Consider the following 27,814-nt stretch of genomic DNA (forward strand, 5'->3'; position numbering starts at 1 on the left):
CACCAGCTGCCATTAGTATGTGCCACACGTTGCGCCTGTGTCTGTGTGTCCCTCGCCGAGTTCCTCGCATGCAAAGTGCCCCAGCCGAAGCGGAAGCGCAACCGCGTCGCTCCACCCCCCTCCCCAAGACAGTCGTCATCCGTAGGCAGTAACAGGTGCGGCGCTGCTGCGGTGCGGCGGGGCTGTGTGGTGCGGTGGGCTGTGTGGATACCTCCGCTAGTAGCAAGTAATGAGCGACGTTTAATTAGGTTAAGTGTCAATGGGATGATGTCGTCAATCAATCAATTGCACAATACTAAAATACTCAACATGGACATCCATCAAGCGGCTAAATACCAAAAGGCATTTGTCTGTCTCGCACACTTTTTGTGAGTGTGCTTAATCCAAGCCTTCCCACAGATACGTCTCACCTTCCTACCTGCCCATTCGTGTGTGTGTGTGTGCTAGTAGGTGTGGGGCGTGGCCAAGGCTCGGTAAGTGCCCACAAATTCCTTAACTCGACTGTTTGGACTTGTACGTAGAGTAGGTGTTGCAGAGTATCTCTTGAATGGAAGTGTCATTTAGGGGGCGATTCCTATCAATGCTTTAAATGAATAAAAATCATTTTTAAGAGGCATTTATCATGTTTAGCCATTAAAACTTAGCACTTAGTACTTGTAGCGCTCCGATAAAATAAACATTCACAATTTGTTTTTTATGCAAAAAAAGTGTTTCATATATATTTATGTATTGTATATCATATAATAAAACAATATAAACTTTTAACAAAGCAACTTGACCTCTGCGGTTTAGGAACATCCTCATCCATCTATTCATTATCCTTATCCTTCTCTCTCTCCTCTCCTTACTCATCCGATCTTTATTCAACGGGATCTCGAACTCAATTTGATGCCTTCATAGCTTGCAGAACATTTTTAAACTTACGTATAGTTTTCATGTATGTATGTATGTATGTAGATATGCCGTTGGCAGGGTTTGCTTTTTCTCTTCCCTTTATATAGGTATAAAAATAGTTTATGTACGACATAATATTGGATATACTCGTAGTAGTATGACTTAGAGTTAGCAGGCGATCGTGAAAACTTTAAATAGACTTTGCGGAGAGTGGATCCCCTGTGGATCCCCTGTTGCAGCTGTTGCCCCCGTTGTTGTGGGCCAGTGCTGATAAACGCTATTCTCAGTGTTGGGCAAGCAGTGGTCGTAGCGGGGTGCTAATCATATTCCTGTTTAATGATCAGCGTTGCTTTCTCGGGAGTTTGCTCCGACTTGACAGCAGTGGATCCTCCTCCTCCTCCTCCTCCTCCTCCAGGGCCACCGCTGGACGATGAGGCCGTCAATTTGTTGCCCTTGATCAGGCTGGCTGCCGTGGAGCTGAGCGGGATTGTCACATACTGGTTGCCATCTGTCGGGAGGAGACACTCGTGAAATCTATGGGCACGGACTCTGTTAAGCTTTGGAGTACTTACCCTCCTCAGCGTGCAGCTGCAAGTGTCCCGTCTGTATCAGTTGCCTCAACATTTTTGGGGGTATGTTGGCAAAGGAGGCTGCCGGATAGACATATTTGCCCTCCCCCGGCGATCCTCCGGTAGTTGCTGCCGTGGACGTTGAGGGTCCGCTCTCAGTCTGATAGTTCAGTGCTGGCATCGGCTTGGAGCCGGCCACTGACGTTGCCGCTGCTGCAATTGCAGGTGCACCTGAAGATGTCGTTGCTGTTGCAGTTGCCTCTGTTTTGCTGGGATTCTGACTGGCTGGCAGTTTTGTGGCCACCACTTCGGACACTTCAGCGGGCATTTCCACGTCCGAAGAGTCGTCCGACTCATTGCCCGACGATGTTGGCGATCGATCATCCTGAAAGAAAGACAGAAAGAAAGATAGACACTCGATTAGTGGGGTTCTTTGCTGTGCAGCCAAACAGTCTGGTGCTGCTGCTGCTGCTTCTGCTGATCTTAAGCCAGAGCTAAGTTGAGGATGATTGGGCCTGGCTGGCTGGCTGGCTGGCTGCCTGATCTGGCTTGGTCTGGTTGTGGCCTGGTCTGGGTCTTGGCCTGGGGCCTGTTCTATATGCCAGCCCAGTGCCTGACAAAAAATCCAATATGTTTGGACCAAATATGGCGCGAAATTGCGTATAAGTGCTGGCCAGGCTGTTCGCCGGCACGCATCTCAATGAGCTGGCGTTGCCTTAAATGTGCACACGCGTTAAAGAATTTAGAATATTGATTTCTGACTCTCTGGCCGGCGACGGCGACGTGCACAGCGCGGGGACATCATCCGTGGCATCGCCTTGTCTGGTATCGTTCGCGTCATTTTAATTTTGATTAGTGCCACAGGCTGAGGCACTGGCAGGGGGAGGGACAGGGGCAGGGACAGACAGTACTGAAGGCACTGGCAGCGAACGGAGCGAACAAAAAATAAATCAAAATAATTGCAAACTGTAACAATGCGATCGCCATTTTGTGCGAGGGAGATCGCAATGGCATTGCGCATACGCCGCGTGCCCCGTCCACAGACTTCCAATGAAATTGTAGCAGCCACAGCTACAGCTACAGCAGCAGCAGCAGCAGCAGCAAAAGGCAAAATCGCATTGTTGCCGCTGACTAAAATGGGCGTCGTCGTCGTCGTCGTCATCGTTGTCGTTCGTCTGCTGCCAGCCAGTCGCTTGGCCAGTGGATCAGACGACCGCCTTTTGAGTGACAGCACCAAGACATTTTAATTAGCAAAAGCAACGACGACAAACTGTCTCCAAGTTGCCATGATATACTTGGCAACAGTAGCGGCAGCGGCAGCGGCAGCACCAGCACCAGCAGCCACAGTTGCAACTGTGGTTACGCTTGCGGGCTTTTCAGTGGCATCAAGTGGCTGACAGAGGCAGAGGTGCACAAAGAGGAAGGCAGCTTTTGGCCTGTAAGTGGAGCTGCTCGTGTAGAGGTTAGAGAGTGACAGGCCAGCGCTTGGCAACAAAGTCAAAGTCAAACGGAAGGAACCAATAAACCCACCCAACGAGCTCGTAAATCAGCGGTAGTAAATATCAATTGATATTTATTTGCTATTTATCTTATCTGTTCGCCACTTTTCGGATTTAATTACAGACCACACAACGCACAACACACGATTTCACTCTGTTAAACACATCATTAACATTCGCTGCACAAAGCGAAAAGAGAAATAAATATAATTTAAGCAAACATTAACAAACAAAAAAACAATTAGCTTATAAATAAAAAAAGGAGAACAAAATTGAAAAAAATTTATATGCGCCCCCGGGTGGACTCGAACCACCAACCTTTCGGTTAACAGCCGAACGCGCTAACCAATTGCGCCACGGAGGCTCTTGAAAAGTGCACTGACAATGTCTCCATTGAGAGGTTTGACGGAAGAAAGCTCTCTGCTTGGATTATATAGGGGTTGAATCATGTTTATACTTTTCACATTTATTATTATCAGATTAAAGGGTTCGAAATTTATAGAACCATAAATAATATCTGGGATCTCTTTACTTTTAGAGCAAATTTCGAGATAATAGATTATATCCTATTCGATTCTGTTGAATGGAAACTAGGAATGGTTTGAACACACATTTCAATCAAGTCTTTTAACGCTGCAACTATTTCTTTAAAGAGTTCAGGTTGTAAGCCATTCATCAGTGCTACTACAATCGAAAATTCAATGCACGATAACTGTGCCACACCCACAGCAGAGTCCATTTGTGCATCAGCCAAAATGCAATTTGAATTTGCTTCGCAAACAAAAGCACTGCCTGCGCAGGGGACTGTAAATCAAAACAGACAGCAGCAGGACGACGACAAGTTGGTTTTGTCAGCGATTCGAACAGTTCCATCGATAGCTCCTGCTTGTGATACGAGCAGTGCCACTGCCCCTCCCCTCCCCTGCTGGTAATGGTGATGCTGATGCTTCTGGTGCTGGTGCTGGCCTGCCAAATTGATAGTCGTGTGTCGTGCGCAAATGCCGAGCGTGTCTCATTAAATGACAATTAGAGCTGAGAGCTGAGAGCCGGGGCAGGAGCGGGAACCCTGCCCCTGGTTGGGTTGGGGGATACCGATTCAACTCGGTATCGGAATCGGACCCGAAGTTGGCAATTGGTTGGATGGAATGCCACTGGTCGGGCCAATGGCATGCAATTTATATCGAAATAATGCCGGGCATTGTCTGGTCCGATCTGGCCTCGCTGCCCGGCTGGCTTGCTGGCTGGCTTCGAGAGCCTGCGACAAATGCAATTATATAGAAATTTGTCTTGCTGTGATATGTGCGGCATGTTGTTGTTGTTGCCACTGTTGTTGTTGCTGATGCTGTTGCTGCTGCTGCTGCCGCAGCTACTGCCACTGCCACTGCTGTGTGGCCATCAGCAGCTCCAAAAATAGGCAATTTGGGAAAGGCTAATAATAAATGTTTGTTGGCAATAGTCGGTCCGTCAGTCAGTCCGTCAGTCAGTCGTCAAAGCATTGAATGAATGAATTTTCAAATTGGCTAACTGACATTCACAACCAAGGTGGCATTTTATTTGCCCCAAAAGTGAATGCGAGTCAATTCGGTGGCTGCCACATCCACTGCATCCACTGGATGCACGTCCAACTGCAACTGCAACTCCACTGCGCCACCGCCACCGCCACCGCTCGTGTGGTGTCGTGTGACCTACACCACCAGCGCGACTGACTCAATGATTGACGGATGGCACATTTGCCAATTGATTAGTTGTTTTTACCAAAATGGTTGTTGCCACAACAAAAGGCGACAACTGTGTGGCAGTCAGCACCCGCTTCGAGCCAATGAAAGAAGGAACAGGCCACAGCAACAGCAGCAGCAGCAGCAGCAGCAGCAAAACAGCTAAAACAGTGTTAACCCATTCTCAGTTTAGCTCGTTGAGATCGTTCAGCATTTGGCCAATAAACATTTGCATTTTGCATGTTGCATGTTGCTGCTGTTACCGCTGATGCTGCCGTTGCTGCTGCCGTTGCTGCTGCTGCTACCGTTGATGCCGTGTACATCTACCGCCACTGATAACTTAAGGCCGAAAACAAAGGAATAGCCAAATGTGCTCGCCTCAGCACTCCACTCCACTCCACTCAGATCCACTCGCAGCCACTCGGCTCGGCTCGGCTCGGATATGCTGAAGTCAGCGGGCTCCATTGATGCTGGCGCTTTCAATGAAAACATAAAAATAAAAATGCAAATTAAGCCTGGCAAACGAAAGCACTTAAATCTAACGCACAATTGCCCAGGGAACGGGACGGGCCAGTGATGACAGTGGGCTTAATACAGGAAGAAACAGCCCGTATAAGATTAAGGACTTGAATGAGTGTATTCTGGTTGAATATTTATGGAATTTGGTCTTGTTTTGTGTGTTAAATCAATCTTTTCAAGGGGCAGCTTTGAGCCGAACAATATGTAAAGGGAGCTGCCTGCAAAGAGCTATAGTAAATCACTATCGCAGACCACTGTTGCTTGATTTTGTAGGAGGAATCACACAATCACAACCACAGGAAACGTTGGGGCAAATGGCATCGGCATCGGTATGGGGTACGTGGGCAAGCAAAATGGGGCGGCTTGTGAAAACAAAAGCCAGAAAGCCGAAAGCCAGGGCCCAAGTCAGTTGACACGAAGCAGCAGCACAGCAACAACAACCAAACAACCGAACAACAACGAACAACCAGCAGAAGAAGACACACAACCTCCACTGCGTAGACATTTGCTGGAGCTGTAGCTGTGGCTGTAGCTGGGGCTGTAGCTGGTGCTGGTGGAGTTTGGCCATTTGGTCTTCCACAATTGTCGTCGTTGTCGTCGCATCCGGGCCGGGCCCCGGGCCTGCCATCACAATATGGAGTCTTAAAGCGTTTATATCCGCCAAGCTTTCTGGCCGGCTTTCTGTTTTTGGTCAAATCACAGTTTTGTTTTCTGTTTGCCGCTTTTTTGCCCCCGCCATTTCTGGGATGTGTAAGCGCTGCGGTTACACGGATTCACGCGCAAAGAAAGCGGCCAGCAGGAAGTGCTAAAGCTGGTAAGAGACTCAGTCTCGTTGGGTCGTGAGTTCAGACAGTGGAGAGTGGTGAGAGCAAGAGAGAGCGGGAGAGCGGAGAGAGAGTTCCAATTCATTAGATCGGCAAAGTCGAGGCTCAGTTATGAAGGGAATTAGCATCTATTTAAATGTCAGGGGCGCATTAAGATGCCACGATTGCCCTCGGCAAGCGGACGAGTGGAGCGAAAAACGAGCTTATTGTTTCCAGTTGGCAATTATTTGACCAAAATTGCACTCGCCAAAAACTCCACACAGATGCAGCGGAGTGTGCTCCATGGAAATACAAAAGTTGCAGCTATTTCTTGCAGTGGGGCGAACGAAACGATTGTCCTCAGGCCTAATTATGCGTGCGACGACAGCCGAACAAGCCCCCAACAGGACAACGGGCCGCAGATGAAACGCCACCGATTAGCCGGGGCAGCTCCACCTTCCCTCAGAGGCACCCAAGAGAGCAGAGCACCCATAGCTCCCAATTCCAGCAATTTATGATGGGCACTAACAACCGCAAAAACAAGCCAAACAAACAAATGAATTGAAGCCGGGGACACAGGGACACAGGGCCACAAACGAACAAACAGTTGAATGGAAATTGCAATTATACGAATACGAATACGAATACTCGTACTCGTACTCGCACAGGAGCTCTGTCCAAAGCGGACCAGGGGTAGAGGGGACAGCACCATGGCACCATGTGGGTGCCCGGACAAAGCTAGTTCGATGTTTAGCTAGATTTAGCCAAACCAAAGACGGCCCCTAACTGCCCATACAATCTGGAGCCGCTGACAGCGATTAAACTCTAAAATGCGGCAGAAGAAACAGCAGCACAGCAGCAGAACGTCCTCAGCCATTGAATGCCGGCCTGCTATCGATGGCTCAGCGATGAAGCGGCTAGTCGAAAGGTTATTCAGATCTATGGGATATCTTGGATATGTATATCTGCCTTGGAGCCCATTTGGAGAGACTCCAATTCCGAGGGTTTTGAGCTTTGACTTCTATAGACGATTGATCTTGGATTTAGGGTGTGGTAAATCTCTCCAAATAAATTCTCGCTGGTTCCCTAAACACATTAAAAGAGGATTATAAAATCAAATAAAAGATTGCCAAAGCTGTACATATATTTCCAGCCAATTAAAAGCAATTCTTCAGATATCGAATCGATTGCTAACTGCAATACTGCGAGTATTTTGGCAACGAAACTAATTGAAAAATCAGTTGCAGCAATCCCTGCCTGCCGGCGCATTGATCATTAGTCAAACACCAAGTCTAGAATTGTTTTGGATTTCATTAAATTGTGTCATTTGACAAAAGTGAACAAAAACGCCAAGCAACGATCTGTTGGGTCTCGCGTGCCCACGCCCACAATCGATGGAGAAATAACAAAATATTCAATCGCTGATTTCATATTTCTTTTTTTGAGTTCGCTAAAAACTGGTTACACCCAGCCAAAGGTTGGGTTATACTATCTAGATATATATAGTGGTATATAATTGAATAAATTTTAAATAAATACATGCGAGAGATACGTCATTTTGTAGCAGGTTGGTGTCAATTGAATTCTCACACACCGGAGTGGAGTGGAGCGGATCGGAGAACACACACATAAATTGCCGCTCATTTGTTTGCTCATTTGTCCCCCACGCAGCCAATGTATATAGAGCTCGGCCCAAAATGGAATTGCTGAGCAAGTCACAGGCGAGCGAGCAGCAGTGTCTATAATATCTAATACGCACACACGATCGCACGGGCACAAGTCCCGCCCACAGGTCGTCTCCTATATACACATAAAATATAACTGCCTAATGAAACCCCAGAGAGAGAGAGAGAGCGCGAGAGAGCTGCGCTTAAGAGAAGACCAAAGAGCGTTGGATAACAGGTGCGAGGGAATGCGAGATATTTGTTTGCTCCCTCCCACTCACAGGCGCAAGTGACGGGCACTCTCTTAAGAAAATATACCCCCAAAACGAGTTTCTCCTCAGGTTGCTCCGGCTGGCAGCGACTCAAGAGACCCATGCGATGCAGCTACGTATTCAGTCGTTGAGTAACTGCGTCTGCGTGACCTGCACGACGATCGAGGATCGCACGACCGCTGCTGGGATGGATCGATCTTCGGCTGTTCGGCCAGAACAGCGATCGGAGGACGTGAAAAGTGTGACCAAACAAGAACAGACAGAAGAGCTGGAAAGTGTGTGAAGAAAATTAATTACAGTACATTGAAAGATGGTGACTTGAATGCGTAAGCTGCAACATGATCGAATGCTGCCGATCGAGGCTGTGCTGTGACGGTAGACAGAATAGATCTCTACTCTAACCTGACTCGATCTCACCAATGGGTAAGTGTAATGCGCATTGTATTTGTATTAAATAAGTTTAATTGTGTAAGATATAAGTGAAAAATGTGTTTTAGGGCTGCGAACGGTTCTCTGTAGACAGTGACATTACCTAAGAAGATCTGAAGATCTTTTCCTAATGATGAAAGAACCCACAAATCGTAGCATTCAGAAAGTGATTAGCTGTCAGCAAAGTTTGGTTATATTCCATGTTCTAGAATATCTTTTTCTGACCCCTAAGTCAGGGCTGTGAACGTATAGCCAGAAGGCCGGAACAGCTGTGATCCAACTGGTAGATAAGCCACTCACAGAACTCCAAACAGTAGCCCAGCATGCCGACAACTCAATCAAAGGCCTACAATCAGACAATCACCCTGGCTTGGGACTGGGACTGAGACCCAGACGGAGCGCAGTCAGAGGCAAGCCCGAAGGCTCGCCCGATCGGAGCTGGCCTTTGGAGTCCCAGTGCCAGTCTCAGTCTCAGTTCGAGTCCGAGTCCGTTTGTGGGACCGCCAAGACGGCGTCCACATTTCATAAATCAGCATGAGCGGAGCAAAAGGTGGAACAGTGCAGCGTGCAGCAGCGGAGCGCAGCAACCGCCTGCTGCGAATCCCGACTATTTATTGTATTTTAACAACATTATAAACGAGCATTTAAGTGGCGAGTGTTGGGATTGCTGTTTGCCCGTTTCTGTGTGATTTGTGTTAGAATGCAAAAGCCAAGACAATAACCGAATATCCATATCCCCGGCACAACGGACTCGCATACCGACAAAGCCGTTTCATAATCAGTCGGTGAGCAGAGGAGAGGAGAGACTAGACTTTCCTAGCAGACTGCCTGGCAGGCCCACAGCCAGGCTGTGGCTGTTGTTGTGGCTGTGGGCTCGAAGGCAACATGTGGCCGGGCCATAACTTTGTGTCGTTTGGGCCGGGTCAAATGTCAGGCACATTATTTTTGTATTTACGTATAATAAATATAAAATGCATGATGCATTTTTGATAGATTTTCATGCCAATAAACAAGCTAAACGAACCGCTAGAATGGTGTTTAAGCCAACACCACCACCAGCCTCGACGCAGCCTCGACGCTCGACGACTCCCAGCATCGACAACAACGACTCCGACGACTGCGACGAACGATTCCTCCAACTGTTTTTGTTACCCCATTGTGTGGGTACATAAATTTCAAACCAAAGCGAAAAAAAGACCAGGAAGCTGCGTTTGATCGGGGTCCTGGGTACCGTGTCCCATGTCCCGGCTCTCGGGTCTCATATAATTTTGTGTCTATGCAAATGTACGCGCTGCATTCAGTTTTGCATTAGCTCGCGACTCTGGGTTCGTTTTGGAGCGACTTTGGTCTGATGTTGAAAAATCGATGACGATCGGACGGCCGATCGAGTCTGTCAGTCTTACGGGGAGAGCGGGCCAGCGATGGCGGACCAACCACGTTGACGTCTGGGTCTGGGTCTGGGTCTGCTCTCCCGAACAATGCCTTGTTGACACTGATGGAAAATCTGCGTGTCACAAATATCAAAAATGCAATCGTTAGAAAGCAGGAAAAGCAAGGCTCTGGCTCTACAATGTATGATGGATCTCCATATGATCCACTTCGTCTCCGGTCTCCGGTCTCCGCTCACCACTGTCCCACTGTCCGCCCGGAGTCCCTGTGTGTGTCTGTGTGAGAGTTATAGATCTGTTGGCTGATATGCTAATGCCTGATTGGATGGGAAATGTTAAGAGTAGCCAAAAGTTGATCGCTGATATCAAGTGATTGTCTCTGGGGAAAGTCAGTTTGTTAGATATCGAAGGAATCATTTCGGGGTATGTACATGTATATGGGGTAGATCAACGTCTCTGGTCATGGATTGAATATTTGAAACAATTTTAAAAGTAAGAAAATTGCAGCCGAAAAATCTGTAAAAGCTGGAAATACGTTCCATTAAAGAAACAAATAAATCCCTGCCTCGCTCTTCGTCTTTCGAATCCCACCAAAGAACACAACACCTTTTCCCTAATTGAATGCCAATTTATTGCATTTATAGAAACAATATCAAATGCAGCTCACAGGCAGCTCTTTAAGCAAATATGCCAATAGCAATATAGGAATAAAAAATCCAGCAAAAGATATTTCAGAGGAGTGCCAGGGGAGCAAGGGTGGGGTCGGTGGCCAGGGGGTGGACAGAAAAAGCCAACTAAATTACTTAACAAGCCCAGCGGCTGAGCTCGGCTCGGGGCTGGACAACGACATCGACGACCACGACGACTACGACGACGATGTCGATGATTTACTTGTGCGTAATAATGCGACGCCCGCAATGCTGGTCAGGCCCTGGCAGTGGCAGTGGCAGTGGGGCTCCTCCTGCAGAAGCTGCTCCTTCTGACGATGACGATGGCAATGGCAATGGCAATGCCGAGGCAGGAACAGGGAGCAGGGAGCAGGCAGTAAATGCATGTGAGAAGAAGTATAACTGGGAATGCGCCTCAATTTAAAATGCGAATTACATTATCTGATCAAATGCATTCTTCAGTGCGCTCCAGGAGGAGCTCCACACACTGTGTGTATGTGTACGGATCGATTCACTCCACTCCGCTCTGCACCGAAAGAACGAGGAGTGAGCAGAGTGTCCATGAGGATGCGAGAGAGGAGAGGGAGCCGTGTGTGTGCCCGAGTGCCCGTGTGCCCGTCTGCCCGTGTGGATGCTGCACAAATAAATAAATTTTAAAATACAAACAAGTAGCGCGCGCAAAAAGCGCCGAGTGGAAAATTCGTGACAGCAATTGTTGATGAGCAGCGTGTGAACAGCAGCAGCCTTGTCCCCGCTGTCCCAGCACACACCACCCTCCCCCACCAAACAACCGTCCATCCATCCATCCAGAACTCAAGATCTCTCAGAACAAAAAGCAGCAGGAAAAAAAATAAAAACAATGTTGTCGGGCAAACGCGTAATATTGAGCGACTAATAGCTGGGGCTTGACTTGAAAGCGAACAGAACACGACGCCGGATCGGATCGGATTGGATCGGATCGGAGATCGCCCCACTCTGGGGCCGTGGTACACCTCCGCAGTCTAATTAACTCCTACGAGCAGCGGGCCTCAGCTTTTAATTAAGGCGCACACACTCTCACAGCTCTGCGCCAGCTCTGTATATTAAAGCACAAATAAAAGCCGCAATAACAGCAAAACAATCAACGATTCCCCACATCGTGGGCAGCAGCAGCAGCACCACCACCACCACCAACAGAACCGCCAAGCGGTCAAATCAAACAAGAGTTACACAATTACGAGTAGAACTTTTACAGAAGCTAACAAAATACTTGAAAAATTAGTAATAGACTATAAATATCGAAGCTATCTGCAACAATATGACTTTGTTGAATTATGCAGAAAACATAGCAGTAGCTTTGAACTGTGTATGTGTATCTTAACGATAACATAAATGAACGTATCCCTTGTAGCCTGAGAAAACTGTTCTCTAAAACATTTCTTACGACCGAAGAATCTCCTGAGAGTTGTATGATGTCTTGAAGGATTAGACAGCGACCTTTTAAACTAAAAAACTTTCAGTAGGTTTTTCCTGGGGAAATTTGCATTTATTGACTCGCAGTTGCATACAAGTAATTTTGAACGTGAATGTATACACTTGATGGAGTTGAAAGTGTCATCAATTAACGGGCAGCAAAAGAAAATGGTTATTTCTCATTTAATGTACTCCAAGCGGACAAAAATAGATGGTATAGCCATATTCTGCCTGGATACTTATGAAAATGTGGCTTATTTTCCATGCTGCCTGCCAGATTCGTTATCGAATTTTGAAGTAGGACCAAGAGTACCCTCTGAAGGAGAGGTCCAGGGGACAGATGAAATGCCAAAGTGCGCAAACTGTGCCAACTTCTCCTGGCTCTGTCTCTGTCTCTGCCCCTGGTTCTGGTTCTGCTTCTGCTTCTGGCTCTTGCCACCTTCCTCCTTTGGTGAGGCTGCTGCTAAGGAGATGGACTGATGGACTGACGGACTGACTGACTGACTGTCTGACTGCAGAGACATCAATCTAGAGACGGCAGGCAGGCAGAAGGCAGCAGGCAGGCCGGGCTGGCAAGCAGGCAGAAAGATAGTTGGGACAGACGATTGGCAACTCGTTGAGAGTTGACAATAATGACGCTGAGGACGTCTCCGTCTGCGTCTGCGTCTCCGAATCGATGACGATGATAGAAAGTAAAAGAACCAACGGGCCAGAGCAACAGCGAAGACGATCTCTGGCCTGCTTCTGCATTTTAACTGCAATTTTAATGAGACGTGGGAAAAATACTCGATACATATATACTCGTATGTATGTATGTCTGTCTGTATAACGAATGCAGTTTCTGGCTGCTCGTTTTGTAATTTGTAAAACTCGCACGTTGCCAGCATTAAGGACATGCAGATTTCCCTGCAGCACCCTCACCCTTACCCTCTCCTTATTGATCAACATTTATGGCTATATTTTTAGTGGTAGTCGCAGTCTGCGCGAGCCACGAGCAGCAACAAATTAGCACTGACAGGCCTCTACAGTGAGGAGGGGAGAGGCCTGAGAGAGAGAGAGAGACAAAGGACCACCGGTCCGGCCTCGACTTGACTCGGCTCGGCTCGGCCTGCCCATTGTCCATTTGGTGGCACCATGTGGCATGACCATGATCGTCGGCTCTAGCCAATTGGACGCCTAGCGTGAGCTTTCTAGGTGGCATCCTCAGCGCAGCCGGACAGCCGCTGCTTGTTAAATGTTTGCCGCCAAAGAGAACGGAACGGCTCGCATCGCATCGGATCGGAACTGTCGGGAGTGGAGACGACTACGCTAGCTGGTCTTGCCACCCAAACCCAAATTCGTGAGCGTCATTTGAATGGTGTGATAATTTTTGCGCCTCCGTTTGGCAGCTTTGGCATTGAATTAATTGCGTGCCACATTATAAATTTTCGGCTCCTCAATGCTGCCCAGTCCAAGTCCGCAATCCCTGTCGCTGCTTATTAACGCTTTCCTATACCCACAAAACACACACACACAGACGGGGAGGGGGAGGGCATTCTCACACGGGAGCGCTGCAACAGCGGCAGTAGCTGAAATTCCAAAAGTTTTGTGGCATGTTGCAGAGTTGTTGGGTGTTGTTGTCACTGGACGTGTGGGCATGTCAAGGCGTTGTCGCGTAAGTGGCAGCCAGGCAGGCAGGCCGGCAGGCGGTAGCACCACTAGAAGCTGATTTCTCTGATCTTACGAAAATATTGCGCATACGCCATGTGGTGTGTGCCGTCTCTAAAAACTAAAAAAAGGTGCCACGAAAAGCGGCATGCAGGATACTAATTTCTGTTGGCTTTCACTTAAGTTCACATTGATAGTCCAAGACTATTTTCCCCCCTAGGGTTCAGCATGTCATACGATTATTGGTCCTATGGCTTTGAATTGCAATTCGATTTCCCTTATTTAGTCATCCCAGGGAACCAAGTTTCAGTTCAATTATTAACCCACTAAATATGCAGTTTTCTAGGCTTTTCCTTCACGAACACACACACACACACTGTAATTTCCCTGCAACAAAATCGGACAACAAACAGATACGATAATTCTGTGTGTCTCTCTTTCTAAATGCACAAATTTGCATATAAAATGTAGCAATGAAAAAAAATAAGCCAAAGCCGCCGCGCAGTCGCCTTTCATAACAGCAACAACAACTGCATCACTTGCAACAACAACTACATATAACTGCTGCAACAACAAGAACAACTACGACTGGGACATGTAGCTAATGCATGGCCAATGTTTCTTCCAATTTTTTTTCCTTAACAAATTTGCGTATTCTGAACGATACGAAATTAAGTAAATTACAATATTGTAGACGATTGCCGCAGCGGCAGTTGTTGTGTGGTGGGTGGGGTGGTGTTGTTGGAGCTGTATGGCTGTGTGTGTGTGTGTGCTATATTTGCGTGAAATTATTATGGCAATCGATTTGGGACCACCCAACCAACCACTGCAAAAACGATGTGCGACGCAGAAGGAGAGACAGAGAGAGAGAGAGAGGGAGACGGAGAGGCATAGAGGAATGGTAATAAAATGATCGATAAAATTATTATTGATTACTCATACGCCTCGCGTGTAACGGACCACTGCGATGAGCTTTCTAGCGACCAACCGATAACGATGGCGATAACGATGACGCGATCGCCCGCTTGAGATAGACAGCAATTATTTTCGTCATAAGTCAGCCAATGTGGCGACGACTGAGAGACGATATTGCACTCGGGCTCTGTCTCGGGCCCGGCCCGGCCCGGCCCGCCACCGACGCTTTAGCTTTAGCTTTCAGCTGCTGTGCTGGTTTTTTCTCTCATACATGCACATGTATATATGTACATGTATGGGTGTATTGTATATATGTATGTGTGTGTAATTGCTGCGTTGAATCGCATACAACACAAGCTTCCAAATAAGGGACGGCACATGTGAACTGAGGAAGCTATAACTATCGCTGCGGGCCACGCAAATCGCTGGCGTTTCCACTTTCGCATAGATTTCCATGGAAATCAACGCATGCCGCCAATCTGAAGTTCAGCGCATTGATGCAACTGCCACAAAATTGGTTCAGTTGTGCCAGGTGGTGACAAGTCGCCAGGCCCCAAAAGCGATCACCGATCAATGGCGACCAGGAGTCGTCGCCGCCGTCGCTGTCGTCGTTGTCGTTGTCGTCGGCGGTGTCGGTGGTGGTTGTTGCTGTTGCTGCTGTTGCTGCTGTTGTCGCTTGCTGTCGTGCAACATATGGCAGCGATGACAACGCATGTTAACAGCTTTTTAAAGTCATTGCACAACAACAACAGCAACAACAATAACTGTGTTGTGTGGCTGTGTGCCACAATTCCCAGGCCGATAAGCACTGGATCCGATGCACGAGTATCCAGATCCAGATCCAATCCGATCATGGCCCCCGAACTACAAAGAACGCCAAATTTGGCTGAAATCCGATATGAAATATACATATATCCTCGAAAACTGAAGACAGGAAATCTCACGCGTGCCACCGACAGCCATGGAGTAGCAGTGGCAGAGGCGAGCGGTCACTGGAGCGGATGGAGTTGAAGTATATTATCCAAAAATGCGGTCTGGCGTGCCTTTGAATTAAGGTATCGATTTAGTGCAGGTCTCCGGCAGCCAACACACAGAGCCAAGACCAAGACCAGACCAAGACCAGTACCAAGAGCTGGTCATCTCTGTTCGTCAGTCATTTTCATTCATTGTTGGCTCGCGCTCATTGTTGGTGTGAAATTTAGCACAGCAGCAACATCAGCAACATCAGTGGCAGGCCACAGTCACAGCCAGCCACAGAAGCAACAAGTGACTGCGGTTGCAATGAATCCGCATAACAGACATACAACCAACACGGACAGACACAGACGGACACTCGAAGAGCTCTTAAAATGCGGCAAAATATTTCGCGTTGTTGGTGTTGCTGTTGCTGCCGTTGTCGCTGCTGCTGCTGTTGTTGCTGTGGCACAAAAATACTTTTTAAACGCGCTGAAGCGTCAAGTAAGCCCAGGCAAAGCTTTCTGCTTTCAACGGATACGCACAGGATCAAGTGTTATAAATGTTAATTCGCAAATAATTGCAGCAGCCTCGAAAAACGCCGTCGCCGTGCCCCAAGTGAGGCAGAGGCAGAGTCTGATGCCTCGTTGGATTGCTTAATCGGCGCCAATCAGACGATGCCACTAAGGTTGGGTCTGCGTCTGGGTCTGCGTCTGTGTCTGGAAGAAGTTTGTCAATTTCCAAGCAGCAGCAGCAGCATAAAGTTTAATTGAAAATTTATGGCACTTTCATTAGAGCCAAGCCGGAGAGCCTCAAACTTTCGTTTGGCAAAAGAAATAAATCTCTTAACATAGGAGAACATTTCAGAATATGTATGTACATACGGATGGATGTGTATATAAGCGATACGACGAGCACTATATATCATCATACTCGTACAATTTGTGTGGATTTCAACATTTGATTTCGATTGTGGGCAGGAAATGAGCTGAACATCGATTGTTGTTAACTTTTGTTAACCGCACGGTCGCTGGCTCTGTGGGCAGAAGGCGGCTGGGCTGGCTGGCTGGCTGGCTGGCTTGCCACTGGAGCCCCCGTGTGGGATGTCCGCGTGTGCTTCATTATATAATGAATCGACTCGGGAGATGGGCACACACCATCCCCCCCAATCCCCCCACCACCCATGATAAAGCTAAAGCTCACACTCAAAGTTTAGCTTAGAATTTATTACTCAAAATGTTTTTCTTGCCGAGTACAGTTTGGCCCTAAGTTCTGCTTGACTTTGAACAAATTTACCTTCTGCAAACTAGCTGTAACGAACGACTCGGAAGTTGGTAAAGTTTCATTCAGTATTTGTTGGAAAAACTAAGTGAAAAACTCGAGAGAATTTTCCACAGAAGAAGAAAGTAAGAGAAAGAAATGTCGCCTAATTTTATTGTGAAAAATTTCTATTGGTTTTTTTTTGTAAGTTTTACTCCAAAATGTTCGATTGTTGAGCTGAAGCAACCCTTGGAATCTCCCCATCCTAATTTAATTCTCATTTTTGGGGGAACCTTCGCTAGTTGAGGGCTTCCCAAAACATATTTATATAATAAATCCCGACTATGAGGCAATCACTCCGACAGAAATGAAGAAAAAACGAGAGATTCTCAGCCATAAAATGGCCAGTGAAGCGGAGCTGCCTCTCTGCCTATATAAGTGGTTTGGGGATGGGGATTGGAACAGCTACAACAACAAAAAAACTAAAAGAAAAAACTATGAGCTTCAACTGAAATGTTGCCTCTGCCACGCTTCAGTGAATGGGCGTTGCTGCATTGGGCGTGGCTCGGTGACGGCGCTAGAGGAGTCATGGGAGGAGAAGGTCGTTGAGATTTCATCGTGGATAGCAAAGAATTTTGATTAACTTGGAAAATCATTGGAGTAAGTCCCCCGGTGGTGGAGGGAGGGAGGCAGGGAGCAAGGCAGGGCGGGGGTCAGGAGGAGATAGAGGGGCACACAATGTACGCATTATTTGTTTGCATTGCAGCCAATAATTGCTTAACTAAATGTGAGTCCCGAAAGGCCGAAAGCGCCTCGTTAAGGTCCTCTCAAGCAGCAGCCAGCAGCCAGCAGCCAGTAGCCAGTAGCCAGTAGCCAGCAGGCAGCATGCAACGGGCAGCGTCCAGGCTTTTAAATAATCACAATGAAAGCAACAGGGCCGAGAGCAACAGGAGAGACAGGCCAAACCAACAGACCAGCAAACGAAACGAAAAACAAACCAAACAAAAAACAATACAAAGAAATACGAGAGAGAAACAAAACGAATTGAACAAAAACAAAACAAACACACAACAAAAAAGAAACGCTCACAAATTGTCATTTCTTAACCTTTTCAGATTGCGAAGGCGGCGGCGGCCGGCCCCAACAGGAGTTCCAGCAGCAGCAGCAGCAGGAGCAGGAGCAGGAGGAGATGTGTTGTGGCCAGCAGTTGGCAGTCGCCAGAAGTTGCCGACGCGCGCTCCCCAGCGCACAATGTGTGTGCGCGCAGCTTTAAGAAATGCCGAATTCCAGAAGCCGCAGTACAATCAGTTGAATTAAAAAACGAGCGCACAGACAGAAGACGACGTGGATGTGAATGTGGCTGAGGCCGAGTCTGTGGATGTGGATGTACCTCGGCCTGGACCTGGGACCTGGTTCTGGATCTGAGCCGGCGACGATATCATCGCGTGGAGAGCGCGCGCAGCTGCTGCCGTTGGGGGCTAGGAAATTAAGAGGACATTGTGGCGGCATGCGGTTAGAACTTGCAGCGGCGGCTTAAACACAAAATCCGCCAAGACACACACACACGCACACACACACAAACACAAACACAGAAAGAAGTTAACCCAAAGCCAAGATTCTTTGCGTGGCTGCGTTGTTGGTGGCTTTTGGACAGCTGGACAATGCCTGACAGAGGTCGCCCTCGTACGTAATCGACGAGCATTGCGAATGCTTTTGTCCTCCTCCTCCTCCGCCTGCGTCTTGTGCTGCGCACGTGGCCAACTTGGTGACGCGTCTGTTGCTGCCCCAACAACAGCAGCAGCAGCAGCAGTAGGAGCAGCAGCAAAACACCAAATCATTGAAATGTCGTTAGAGGCTCGAGCGGCACGCAGCATCGATAGTCAGCGGAACCGCAAAATGCTTTTAATTTCTCAAACTGATATGCACTCGTGCTCCCTCTGGACGCGGAGGAGTAGAGCTAGCTAGAGGTGCGGTTCGGGAGCTGGTTTGCTGGAAAATGATTCAGCGGGGGAACAAGTTGCTGTTGCTGTTGCAGAGGGATTGAAGGTAGCACCAGAACGAGAAAAGTACAAGGAAATATGTACAGAAAGGCATAGAAAGAGTAAACTCCACAGCTCACTCCAACTAGTTGCAAGATTACAACACAAAGATACCGGATTTAATTTAGTGATTAGTTTGAATACAAAATAAATTATTTGTTGCAGTTTTCAAAGCTTTCATCATCTCTGGTTCTTCCTCCAACAGGTAAATGAATTTTACATACAATCCATATTCAAGTAAAATATTAAGATCATTTCTTTCATTATATTTTCCAATTGTACTCGAATTTTTATGTTTAACAAGACGCATGAAGCGTGGAAATGAAATAAAAACGAAACTATAAAAGCCAACAAACTTGCGAGATTTTCTGGGGGCTGGGGGATCATAGAAGAAGCAGAAGTAGTGGGCGAATGGAGATGATGCGCAGGTGAGCGACCATAGAAGGCAATCGGCGCAGAGTCGAGTATATAGCCAATACACCCGCGCAGACCGATAGACACGAGCAGATATGTACACAGTATATACTCGCATATGCCCGTAATGTGTGGCAAATGCCAGGCGAAGGAGGAGGGGGGCAGCAGCCCACTGCATGATGGCAATTAACCTTGGCTGGACAAAGAGTTGGCGGCAGCAGAACGACCTACAGCAGCAGCAGCAACAGTCGCGTACCAGCCATGACTTTTATCAGTCAAGTCAGCTGCTGGAAGCCAGGCCAGCAGCTGCTGCCAGCAGAAAAACACCAACAAAATGATGACCTGAACCGGCGTTGGTGTCACACCCACAACATCTTTGGCTCGTTGGCTCTTTGGCTCTTTGGGGGCTTTCATTCATCGTCTCGAACTGAATGGAAGTCCACGGGGCAGAGAGAGAGAGAGAGAGGGAGAGAGAGATCGGGGCTTACAGTGGCACACGTCATCGCGCAAGCCTACGCGGGACCCAGAGCCACAGCCACAGGCAGAGCCCGGGCCATAGCTTTGGCATTGAAAAGTAAGAAACGCGATTTGCATGCCAAGCCAACACAGGGGGGATCGGACCTGAGGCCTGTTGGTGCATGACGAGCCGAGCCGAGACGAGACGAGACCGGGCCAGACGACACACAAGACACACAGAGAGTCAATGGGTGCTCTGATCGATTTATGAACTCGTCGCCCGTATTCCGCTGTCTGTCATGACGTCACAGGGGCCCCAAAGAAGCCCCCGCAGCAGTGTTGCTTTGTACTGTGGTGCGGCCTATGGCGGTCTATTGTGGAAGCGGAAGCTCTTTGCAGCCCAACCGAATGTTGAAAGGAAAAACAAAAATATGTATGTACATATGCTAAGAAACACACAGAAATTCATTCACAGAGAGCAGAGCAGAGCGGAGCAGATCAGCGAAGAGGGGCTGCCCACTCGCTCGGAGATTCGGAGATTATTACGCGTGGAGTGTGTGGATTGTGGATTGTAGATTCTGTGTAGGCTATAACTACAGACTTTTGAGAGCTGTCCGGCAGGGGGGGGGGAAATGGGTCTTATCTAGCGCTCTTAACCTTGCTCTTGAAACTGGAAGCTGGAAAAATCTCAGTGTTGGGGCTGTCGGCAGCATCTGGCACTTTTACATTATTTGTTGTTGTTGTTGTTTTTTTTTTTAAATTATGTTTTTTTGTTGTTTGTTTATTAATGTATAATATTGCGCTAAGTAAAATATATGCATATACTCTTTATATATGGTATGTAGGTATACTATTTTGTGGTTGGTTTTTAAACATATTTTGTTTCGCTTACAACGTAAATTGTTTTAGGGTTATTCGATTCGGTTTCTGCGGATTGCACGTGCATTTATCATAAATAATAAATTTAACTATTATTAAAGAAATTCTGTTTTGTTTTTTGATTTTTGTTTTCTGTTTGACAGAAATGCGATCTGTATATAAATTAAGTTCTTCTCTCTTTTTTTTGTCATTTTTTTGCTGTTGTCTTTAATGAAATTAAGTTTAAATAATAAATTAAATTTAAATTGCTTTTAATTTGTGGAAATTAGCTTTGAGCTGCTTTTTAATTTGGTCTCTAAATAAAAATATACAATAAATATTAGTAGAAATCGAGAGACAGATAGAATGAGAGTGCGGAAAGTAGAGCGATATTGACAGCTCAAAGGGTGAGTGGGGGGGTTATGTTGCATGTGGCATGTAAAGGAATTTTGAAAACATTTTTTTAAGTGTTTTTTTTTGTTTGTTTAGTTTAGTTTGAATGCAAATAAAACTCGAAAAGTAACTAAATGAAAGCCAATTCAAATAAACATAACTTCAACATTACAAATAGTTCTAACATTAAGCTAAACTTGGGGGGAATAAGCTTAAAAGTTCAAAGAGCACGCTCATCGCACCCCCGCACACACACACACACGCACACACACGCACACGCACCTACACACATACAGCCGCCGCGCATTCGAATACTCCTATACTACATTTCTTTGCCAACAACTTTTGTATGGCTATGTTTACCCTCTTTAGACTCTATACAGCAAAATCTCTCCACACACCTCTCAATGATGATTCTTTATAATATCTTTATACATATATGTATGTACCGTACTGTACTGTACTGTACTGCACTGTACTGTACTGTATTATGTATGTATCTCCCCCCATTCGTTATTGCACTTATGTTTTATATGTAAGAAATGGACTAACTTAAGCAGTCTCGGCTGTGTCTCGATGTGTCTCTAGTGGTTCTAGTGGTAGAAATGGCACTGGGTTAGAAGCTGCAGCTGATATGTGACAATTGATCTATTGCTATGGGATATACTCGCATCTACCTGCGCCCCTGCTATCGTCAGGGGAGAGCTGTAGCTTGGCTATGGCACAGTCGCCTTTAAGTAAGAGTCTTGACTAGTATACGAAATAAAAAAAAAATGTAAAATTAATACAAAAAATTAAACACACACAAACACTGCGACAAAACAAGAACAAAACGAGCGGCGAGATCGTATTGGCCATGAATCCGACATATGTACATAAGCGTACGTGTACAAGTATATCGAAATTCGATCAAGCCATTTGCTGCACTTTGGATCTGCTAAAACATATGTCTAAACATAAAACTGCTGTCTAACTAATTGGGTTTTTGGCCTATGGGGCGCCTTCATCTCTGTCCCTGCTCATAGGCCAAGTGCCCTGTATCTGTATATATTGCCTAGAGAATCTGAAGGATTTGCCTAACGCTGCGCATGCGTATGCGACATATGCGAGTGCGTCGAATGCGGCGGCGGCACGTGGGCCACATGCGCATGGTGCGCATGTCCGCCGTAGGCCTGGGCATGGGACAGGGGCGAGGCCTGGCCACCGCTGTACCCGGACTGCATCAGACTCTGCTCGAGGCTGTAGTGCGAGGGTGGCGCCGGCGGATGGGCGAGATGAGCGTGCCCGTGGTGACCATAAATCAATTGTCTTACTTTGGAGTCCTCGTCCGCGATGTTGTAGCTGAGCTCCGTCTCCTCGAAGCCCGTGGCCGACATGCGCTGGTCCCCGCCGCCCACGCTGGGCGGATCCGGTGAGTTGAGGCAGGTCTGTATGAGCTGTTTGCCCGCCTCCGAGGTGATCATCGGCTGCAGCTTGCGCGTGGCAAATGTGTAGACGTGACCCGTCTCGCTGGCAACCAGCAGCATTACCTGTGTCCCAGTCAGCGTCGACAGCTCGTAGGCCTGCAAAGAGTGCAAAGGAGCAAGGGAAACGTGTGTTAAGTACTCGTATTCGATGATATCGGTCTTCAAGTATCGCCTGATATCGCTTGCATGGGATTGGGATTGGATATTGGGGATTGAGGCTGGGGCTGGTGCTGGTGCTAGGGTTGGGGTAACTGTCGAAGCGTGTGTTGCCACAGCGGCACATAAATTTCCCAAGCAAACTATGCGATTATGTGGCAGCGATAAGAACGAGTAGCAACAAAAGTTTGGCAGAGGACGAGGCCTAAAGCGATTAGAGATGGGAGCGTGAGGAGAACGCATTGAATGGAAATGGGAAATCAGTCGATCAAGAATATCAGATTAAGGTGCTACCAGATCAAGCAAAAGTTCACCAGGGAACGATGATGAATATTCGTACCATGGGTCCACAGTAACTCCTTTAACGGAGTGGAAAGAAGTGTTCAAGATGATCTGGAAACATTTAAAGGCTTACACAACTTAACCCATTTCTTAATGCACTTCCTCACTGCTCTCCCACGCAAAAGCCCCAAAGTCACGCAACCATCTCGATAGCTACATAGTTCCATAGTCAATAGACCCGCCTCTGGAGTCTGGTCTGGAGTCGGTCCGTACATTAGACGGTAGCTTAAGCTGGCTATCAACAGCTCGTAATTACTATAAAGGCGATAAAGTTGCTGTCTGGCTGTCTGACTGTCGGACTGTCGGGCTGTCTGCTTGCCGTGCAGCCAGCGAGCGAGCGAGCGAGTGGCAGACACAGCGCATAAATAACTGGCGCGGCAAGAAGCAGCCAACCCAACGCTTCGGGGAACATTTATTAATATTAATGAAATTGTTGTACACATTGTTGCTGCTTCGGATCTGGGATCTGTGATTCGGGATCGGCTTCTGCCGCTGCTGCTGCTGCTGCTGCTGCTCTTCTGCTGCTACACCGATTGGCTGCCAATTTTATGTGTAACATGTGTAAATGCAAACAATTGACACGGTCCGAAAGGAGAAGCTGCAACTGCAACTGAATCTGAATTCGATTCTCGTTCTGAGTAGGTGTCGATTGTACCGAGAATGGTACCCTAGGTCCAGGGCCAGGCCAGCCAGGCCCAACACCAACAATTCATGTCAATTTGAATTTCGAACAAAGACAAAAGGACACGACACGAGGCAGCAGAAGGCTGGATTGGAGGATTGGGGTAAGAAATCTGTTGACAGGACAAGGCAGCCCCAGAGACCAGGCAGCAGGCAGCCGGCAGTCGGCAGCAGGAACCAGGCACAGGGGAGAGAGAGAGCGGCAAGAGTCATTTGTTAGACGGCGATTGTTGGTTGTTTTCTGTTGGTGTTGCTGTTGCTGTTGCATGTGGCCAAAAGGCAAAGCCGACCAGCCATCGAGGAGCCTCTGGTCTTGGGGGCCGCTTATCTGTGGACAATCTGCCGCTGGTGCTGCCCCTGGTTCTTCGGCCGCTCCTGTGTATCAATACGCTTCCGTGCTGGAAGCAGCAGCAGCAGCACCCGAAAACAATTCCCAAGCCAAGTCAAGACCAGGCCAAGCTCAAGCTCAAGCCTGAGCCTGAGGCCTGAGGCCTGCCTCGTGATTTCAATTTAACACCTTTTGGCGGCATTTTGCGCCTTGTGCCCTTTTGGCCATGTTTAATGGTTAGCGGAGACGCAAGCGTGGGGATCTGTGGAGCAACCTACATGTGTGTGGACATTGTGCATTATGCAGAAGCGCTTTCGCTGCCACGGACGCAGACGCAGCCCGCAGCCCGTAGCCCGTAGCCGTGGCTCAATCGTGGCTCCCATCGAACGGCCCACGCAATTAGGTTGACCAACAAATGAGATCACTTCTGGACATTAGCTCACTTTTCACTTTTGTGGCCATTTTTGGGAGTTGCCGTGTCGCTCTGCGCCACCCACGCCACGCTCTGGCTGAAAATGACCAAAATTGGCCAGTGGAAAGCATGCCAACAGGTTGCCATCTTCGTCTCCATCTCCGTTTCTCTCTTTCTGTCTCATCTTCTGGCCAAGTTCATTGGCCGCAATTTGTTGCTAGGTATCCTCGCTGGCTGCTGTTTTTTTTTGTTTTGTTTGCCCCATGGCTGTGGCCGTAGCGCCAAGTCAAAATCCCATTGTCTGACTGTCAACTGTCCGACATCGCCTGGACATCGATGAGGGACCACATCAAAGTCACCAAAACGAAATATTATATATTTTTTTTGTGCTTTCCTGTGGCATATGGCAAGGGTTTGTGGTCTCGGGCGTGCGCCTGTCATAAGTCCGGCCCCCAGGAAGGGACCCGAGGAACGACATGAGTGACCGACCAGATCTGATGTCCCAAGGGTCAAATATTTGGTATACTCCAGACTTTTTGCTCCAGAGTCTAGACGAAAAGGGAATGTCATTTGCGATACGTTTACTTGTCCAACTGCTTCGGTATTCAAAGGGTATTCCGAAATTCGTTGCCTCAATGTTTCTGCCTTTCATTTTTGGAGCTGCAGCAGCGCCTTTTGTTTTTTTTCCCCCCTCGACTTGGGTCAAATATTTCATAAGATTTTGTGTCTTTGGCTAAGATCGTGCTGGGATCGTGATTTAGCGCCGCAATGTTGATGGTTTTTGTGTCTGATTTTGATCGGGTGTTCGGTTCGGTTCGGTTTGGCTCGGATCGAGGCTCGGTTTGAGGCCAAAGAAGTCTATTTCAAAAATGTGAAAAATTTCATATGCACCCGCCAGATGGATAGAAAGCACCACAGAAGCAGCAGTGCCACGGGATGCGAGTAGGAGGAGCAGTAGGAGCCAACCATTATATAAGTTTGCGTGTGAAAATTGGTCATTTGAAAATGCCAAAGCCCGCTGCCGCTGCCCGCGCATGACAATGAGTGGGGTAGAATCCACAAGGAGCACGCATCAACTGCTGGAGGAATGGGGAGGCGCAGCAGCAGTAGCAGCAGCAGCAGCACAGCAGCGACAGCAGCAAACAGATGAAGGTGGACTTGTGGACTTGCAACTTGTGGGTAGCCTCCTTTGAATGCAATTGCGGCGGCAAATTAACATTTTATGAAGCCGAAAACAAAGGGAAATGCGGAATCGTGGGCTACCGCGCTTACACAACGCCGCCAAAGCGGCAACTGTTGGGGTACCTGAAGAGTGGGGTGGGACCGATCGGGACAGACCCGAACAGAGGATCTCTGGCTACTGTTCTAGAGCTGATCTGAGCGTTGCACGATGGCACAGTGGCAGCAGCACCATTTGGACATCAAGCTTTTTGTTTTGAGCCCGAGGATCACTCCACTCGAACCACTGTGCCCGATGCCCGGTCGCATAACGATAACCGGCAGGGAGAGAGGCAGAGAGAAAAGGGAAGATGGGGAGGGACAGTGCACTGGACAATGCCAGAGGAGGTGCATTGGAGCTGCAGTTGGAAGGAGCATCGAAGAAGCATTTATTAATTGCACATGCGCTCAAAACGTGGCCCAATGTCAACCATCCAACCATCCCATTCCATCCCAGTGGCCTAGCTGGAGAGGAGAGATGGGATCTGGAGAGCAACTCCGACTCTGACTTCGACTCCGACTCCCCCGCTTACCTTCTTCATGATGCCCGTCTTGCGCTTGGAGAAGGTCGTGTAGCGACGCAGCTTGTTGTCAATGTATTCCATTTTGATTTTGACACGTCCCTTTGTCTTCTTGCCGTTGGCGGGCGGTGATTTCTTGTTGGGCAGCGGATTGTATCCGTCCACATTGTCGTCGACGCCGGCGCTGGCCACACTCCCGCCAGCGCCACAGTTGTCCAGGCCCTGCAGCGTCAGGCCGCCTCCGCCGCCAGCCGAGCGATGGTGATCCTCGTAGCAGTCGCTGCCGGATCGCTTCAGGGCGCGGTGCTGTTGCTGTTGCTGCTGTTGTTGCTGCTGCTGCTGCTGCTGTTGCTGTTGCTGCTGCTGCTGCTGTGCGGCATGCTGGGGACTGTGATGCGTCTGGCTGTTACCCAGGGTCTGGCACTGCGATGGAGCTGCTCCGCCGGTGGGATTGGGCCGCTGCATGGGCACACCGCCGCCGCCACCGCCCATGCTCTGCAGGAGCCCGCCGCTGGGCGGACGTGCGCCCAGGGCCGCCACCGCCGGATTGCCGTACATATCGGCCTGGTCGGCGAGGCTCAGGCCTATACTACTCATCGAGTAGTTTAGGTTGTAGCGCGAGTCACCTCGCGTCGGGTCCATTCTCAGGTAAAAGTTCTCCACGGTGGAGCCGTAGAAATCCAAGGCACCGCGCGCGTCTATTATTGCTACCTTGCTGTGAAATCCGGCCGCGGCACACTTTTCCCGTTCTCCTCTGCTCTGCTCTGCTATGGCTATGGCTATGCTATGCTCACGGCTCGGATCGCGGGGCTGCTGCCGTATTTAATTCCAAAAATAAAACACAAAACACACACCGCACGCCGCACACAACGCGATTCGATGGGATTCGTTTGCGTTTCTGCCCTGGCGCTGGCCCTCTTGCGCGGATTCCCTGACGCGTCGCTGTTCGGCTGAGCTCTCCTGTGCTTGCTGGCACTGCCGGCCGTGGCTCAATTGTCTCAAATAATTAATTAACAATTGAAATTTGGTTCAAAACGCGAAATTTTTGGGCTGCAACGCCGTCGTTTTGCAACACACACGCACGCACGCACACACACACAGACGCAGAAAATTGACAGCTGACAGTCCTACAGTGTTGCAGTGTGGTGGAAACCAGGGATGCACTGGCTCGCGCCTGCCTAGTGTTGCATAATCTGCGGGATGTGGCGCTAAATTTGAATTTATTTTCGAAAATATGTGTGCTTTTTCATTCAGTTGATTGCAGTTGCAGTTTTATCTTTTGGGAAGATTTTCTTTGAATGTTGTTGTGGGTTTATTTTGTTGCTAGCGTTTACTGGGCTTCCATTGGTTGTTCCTCTATTTTCAGCTTCAATTTGTTTGGTTTTGTAGTTTATTTCTGCATCAGAATGTTTTATTTTGAGTTATATTAATTGCTGTTGTCACAATAGCCGTTTACTTGTAGTTCAGTGAATTTCTTTATATTTTTATTTTAATGTGCGTTTAATTGTTGAAGTCGTTTAAAAATTCCTTGTAATATTTGGTTTTATTTTCGAGCGTTGTGTTGTATTTTTCTTTACAGTTATTGGAATTATTTTCTGTTGTTTCTGTTTGTGTTGTTTCTGTTTTTGTGTTGCTTTTATTTTTTGTAATTTTGGAAATCTCGCCTGTTTTTGTGTGTAGTTGGCTTATTTGTCGCTCGGCATTTGTTTGCTGTGGCACTTGTTTGGAGTGTTGGCTTTATTTGTGGCGATTTTATTGTGGTTAATGCCTAATACGATCCGCAGCGACGTACGTACGAGTAAGTGCGGTGCGTGTGCGATTTGGCTTTGGTCGGGAGCAGGGCTGACTTGCGATCGATCGTTGCCTCCGTTGTGCTTCAGAT

General features: G+C 48.0%; 1 protein-coding gene and 1 non-coding gene across 2 annotated transcripts; both read right to left on the reverse strand.

Moving 5' to 3' along the window:
* Nucleotides 1–950: 950 nt before the first annotated feature.
* On the reverse strand, nt 951–27,814 carry LOC111079166 (serum response factor homolog). Its single transcript, XM_022374211.2, has 4 exons — nt 25,945–27,814; nt 22,122–22,370; nt 1,467–1,848; nt 951–1,402 (listed from the first exon to the last, which is right to left on the reverse strand). Exons 1-4 carry the CDS (start codon nt 26,572–26,574, stop codon nt 1,212–1,214), a joined length of 1,452 nt encoding a protein of 483 aa, XP_022229903.2. The 5' UTR covers nt 26,575–27,814; the 3' UTR covers nt 951–1,211.
* Trnan-guu lies at nt 3,253–3,326 on the reverse strand. The gene has a single exon. It is a non-coding gene; the product is annotated as a tRNA-Asn (tRNA).

Source organism: Drosophila obscura, unplaced genomic scaffold (genome assembly GCF_018151105.1).
Source record: "Drosophila obscura isolate BZ-5 IFL unplaced genomic scaffold, ASM1815110v1 contig_17, whole genome shotgun sequence".
NCBI lineage: Eukaryota > Metazoa > Arthropoda > Insecta > Diptera > Drosophilidae > Drosophila > Drosophila obscura.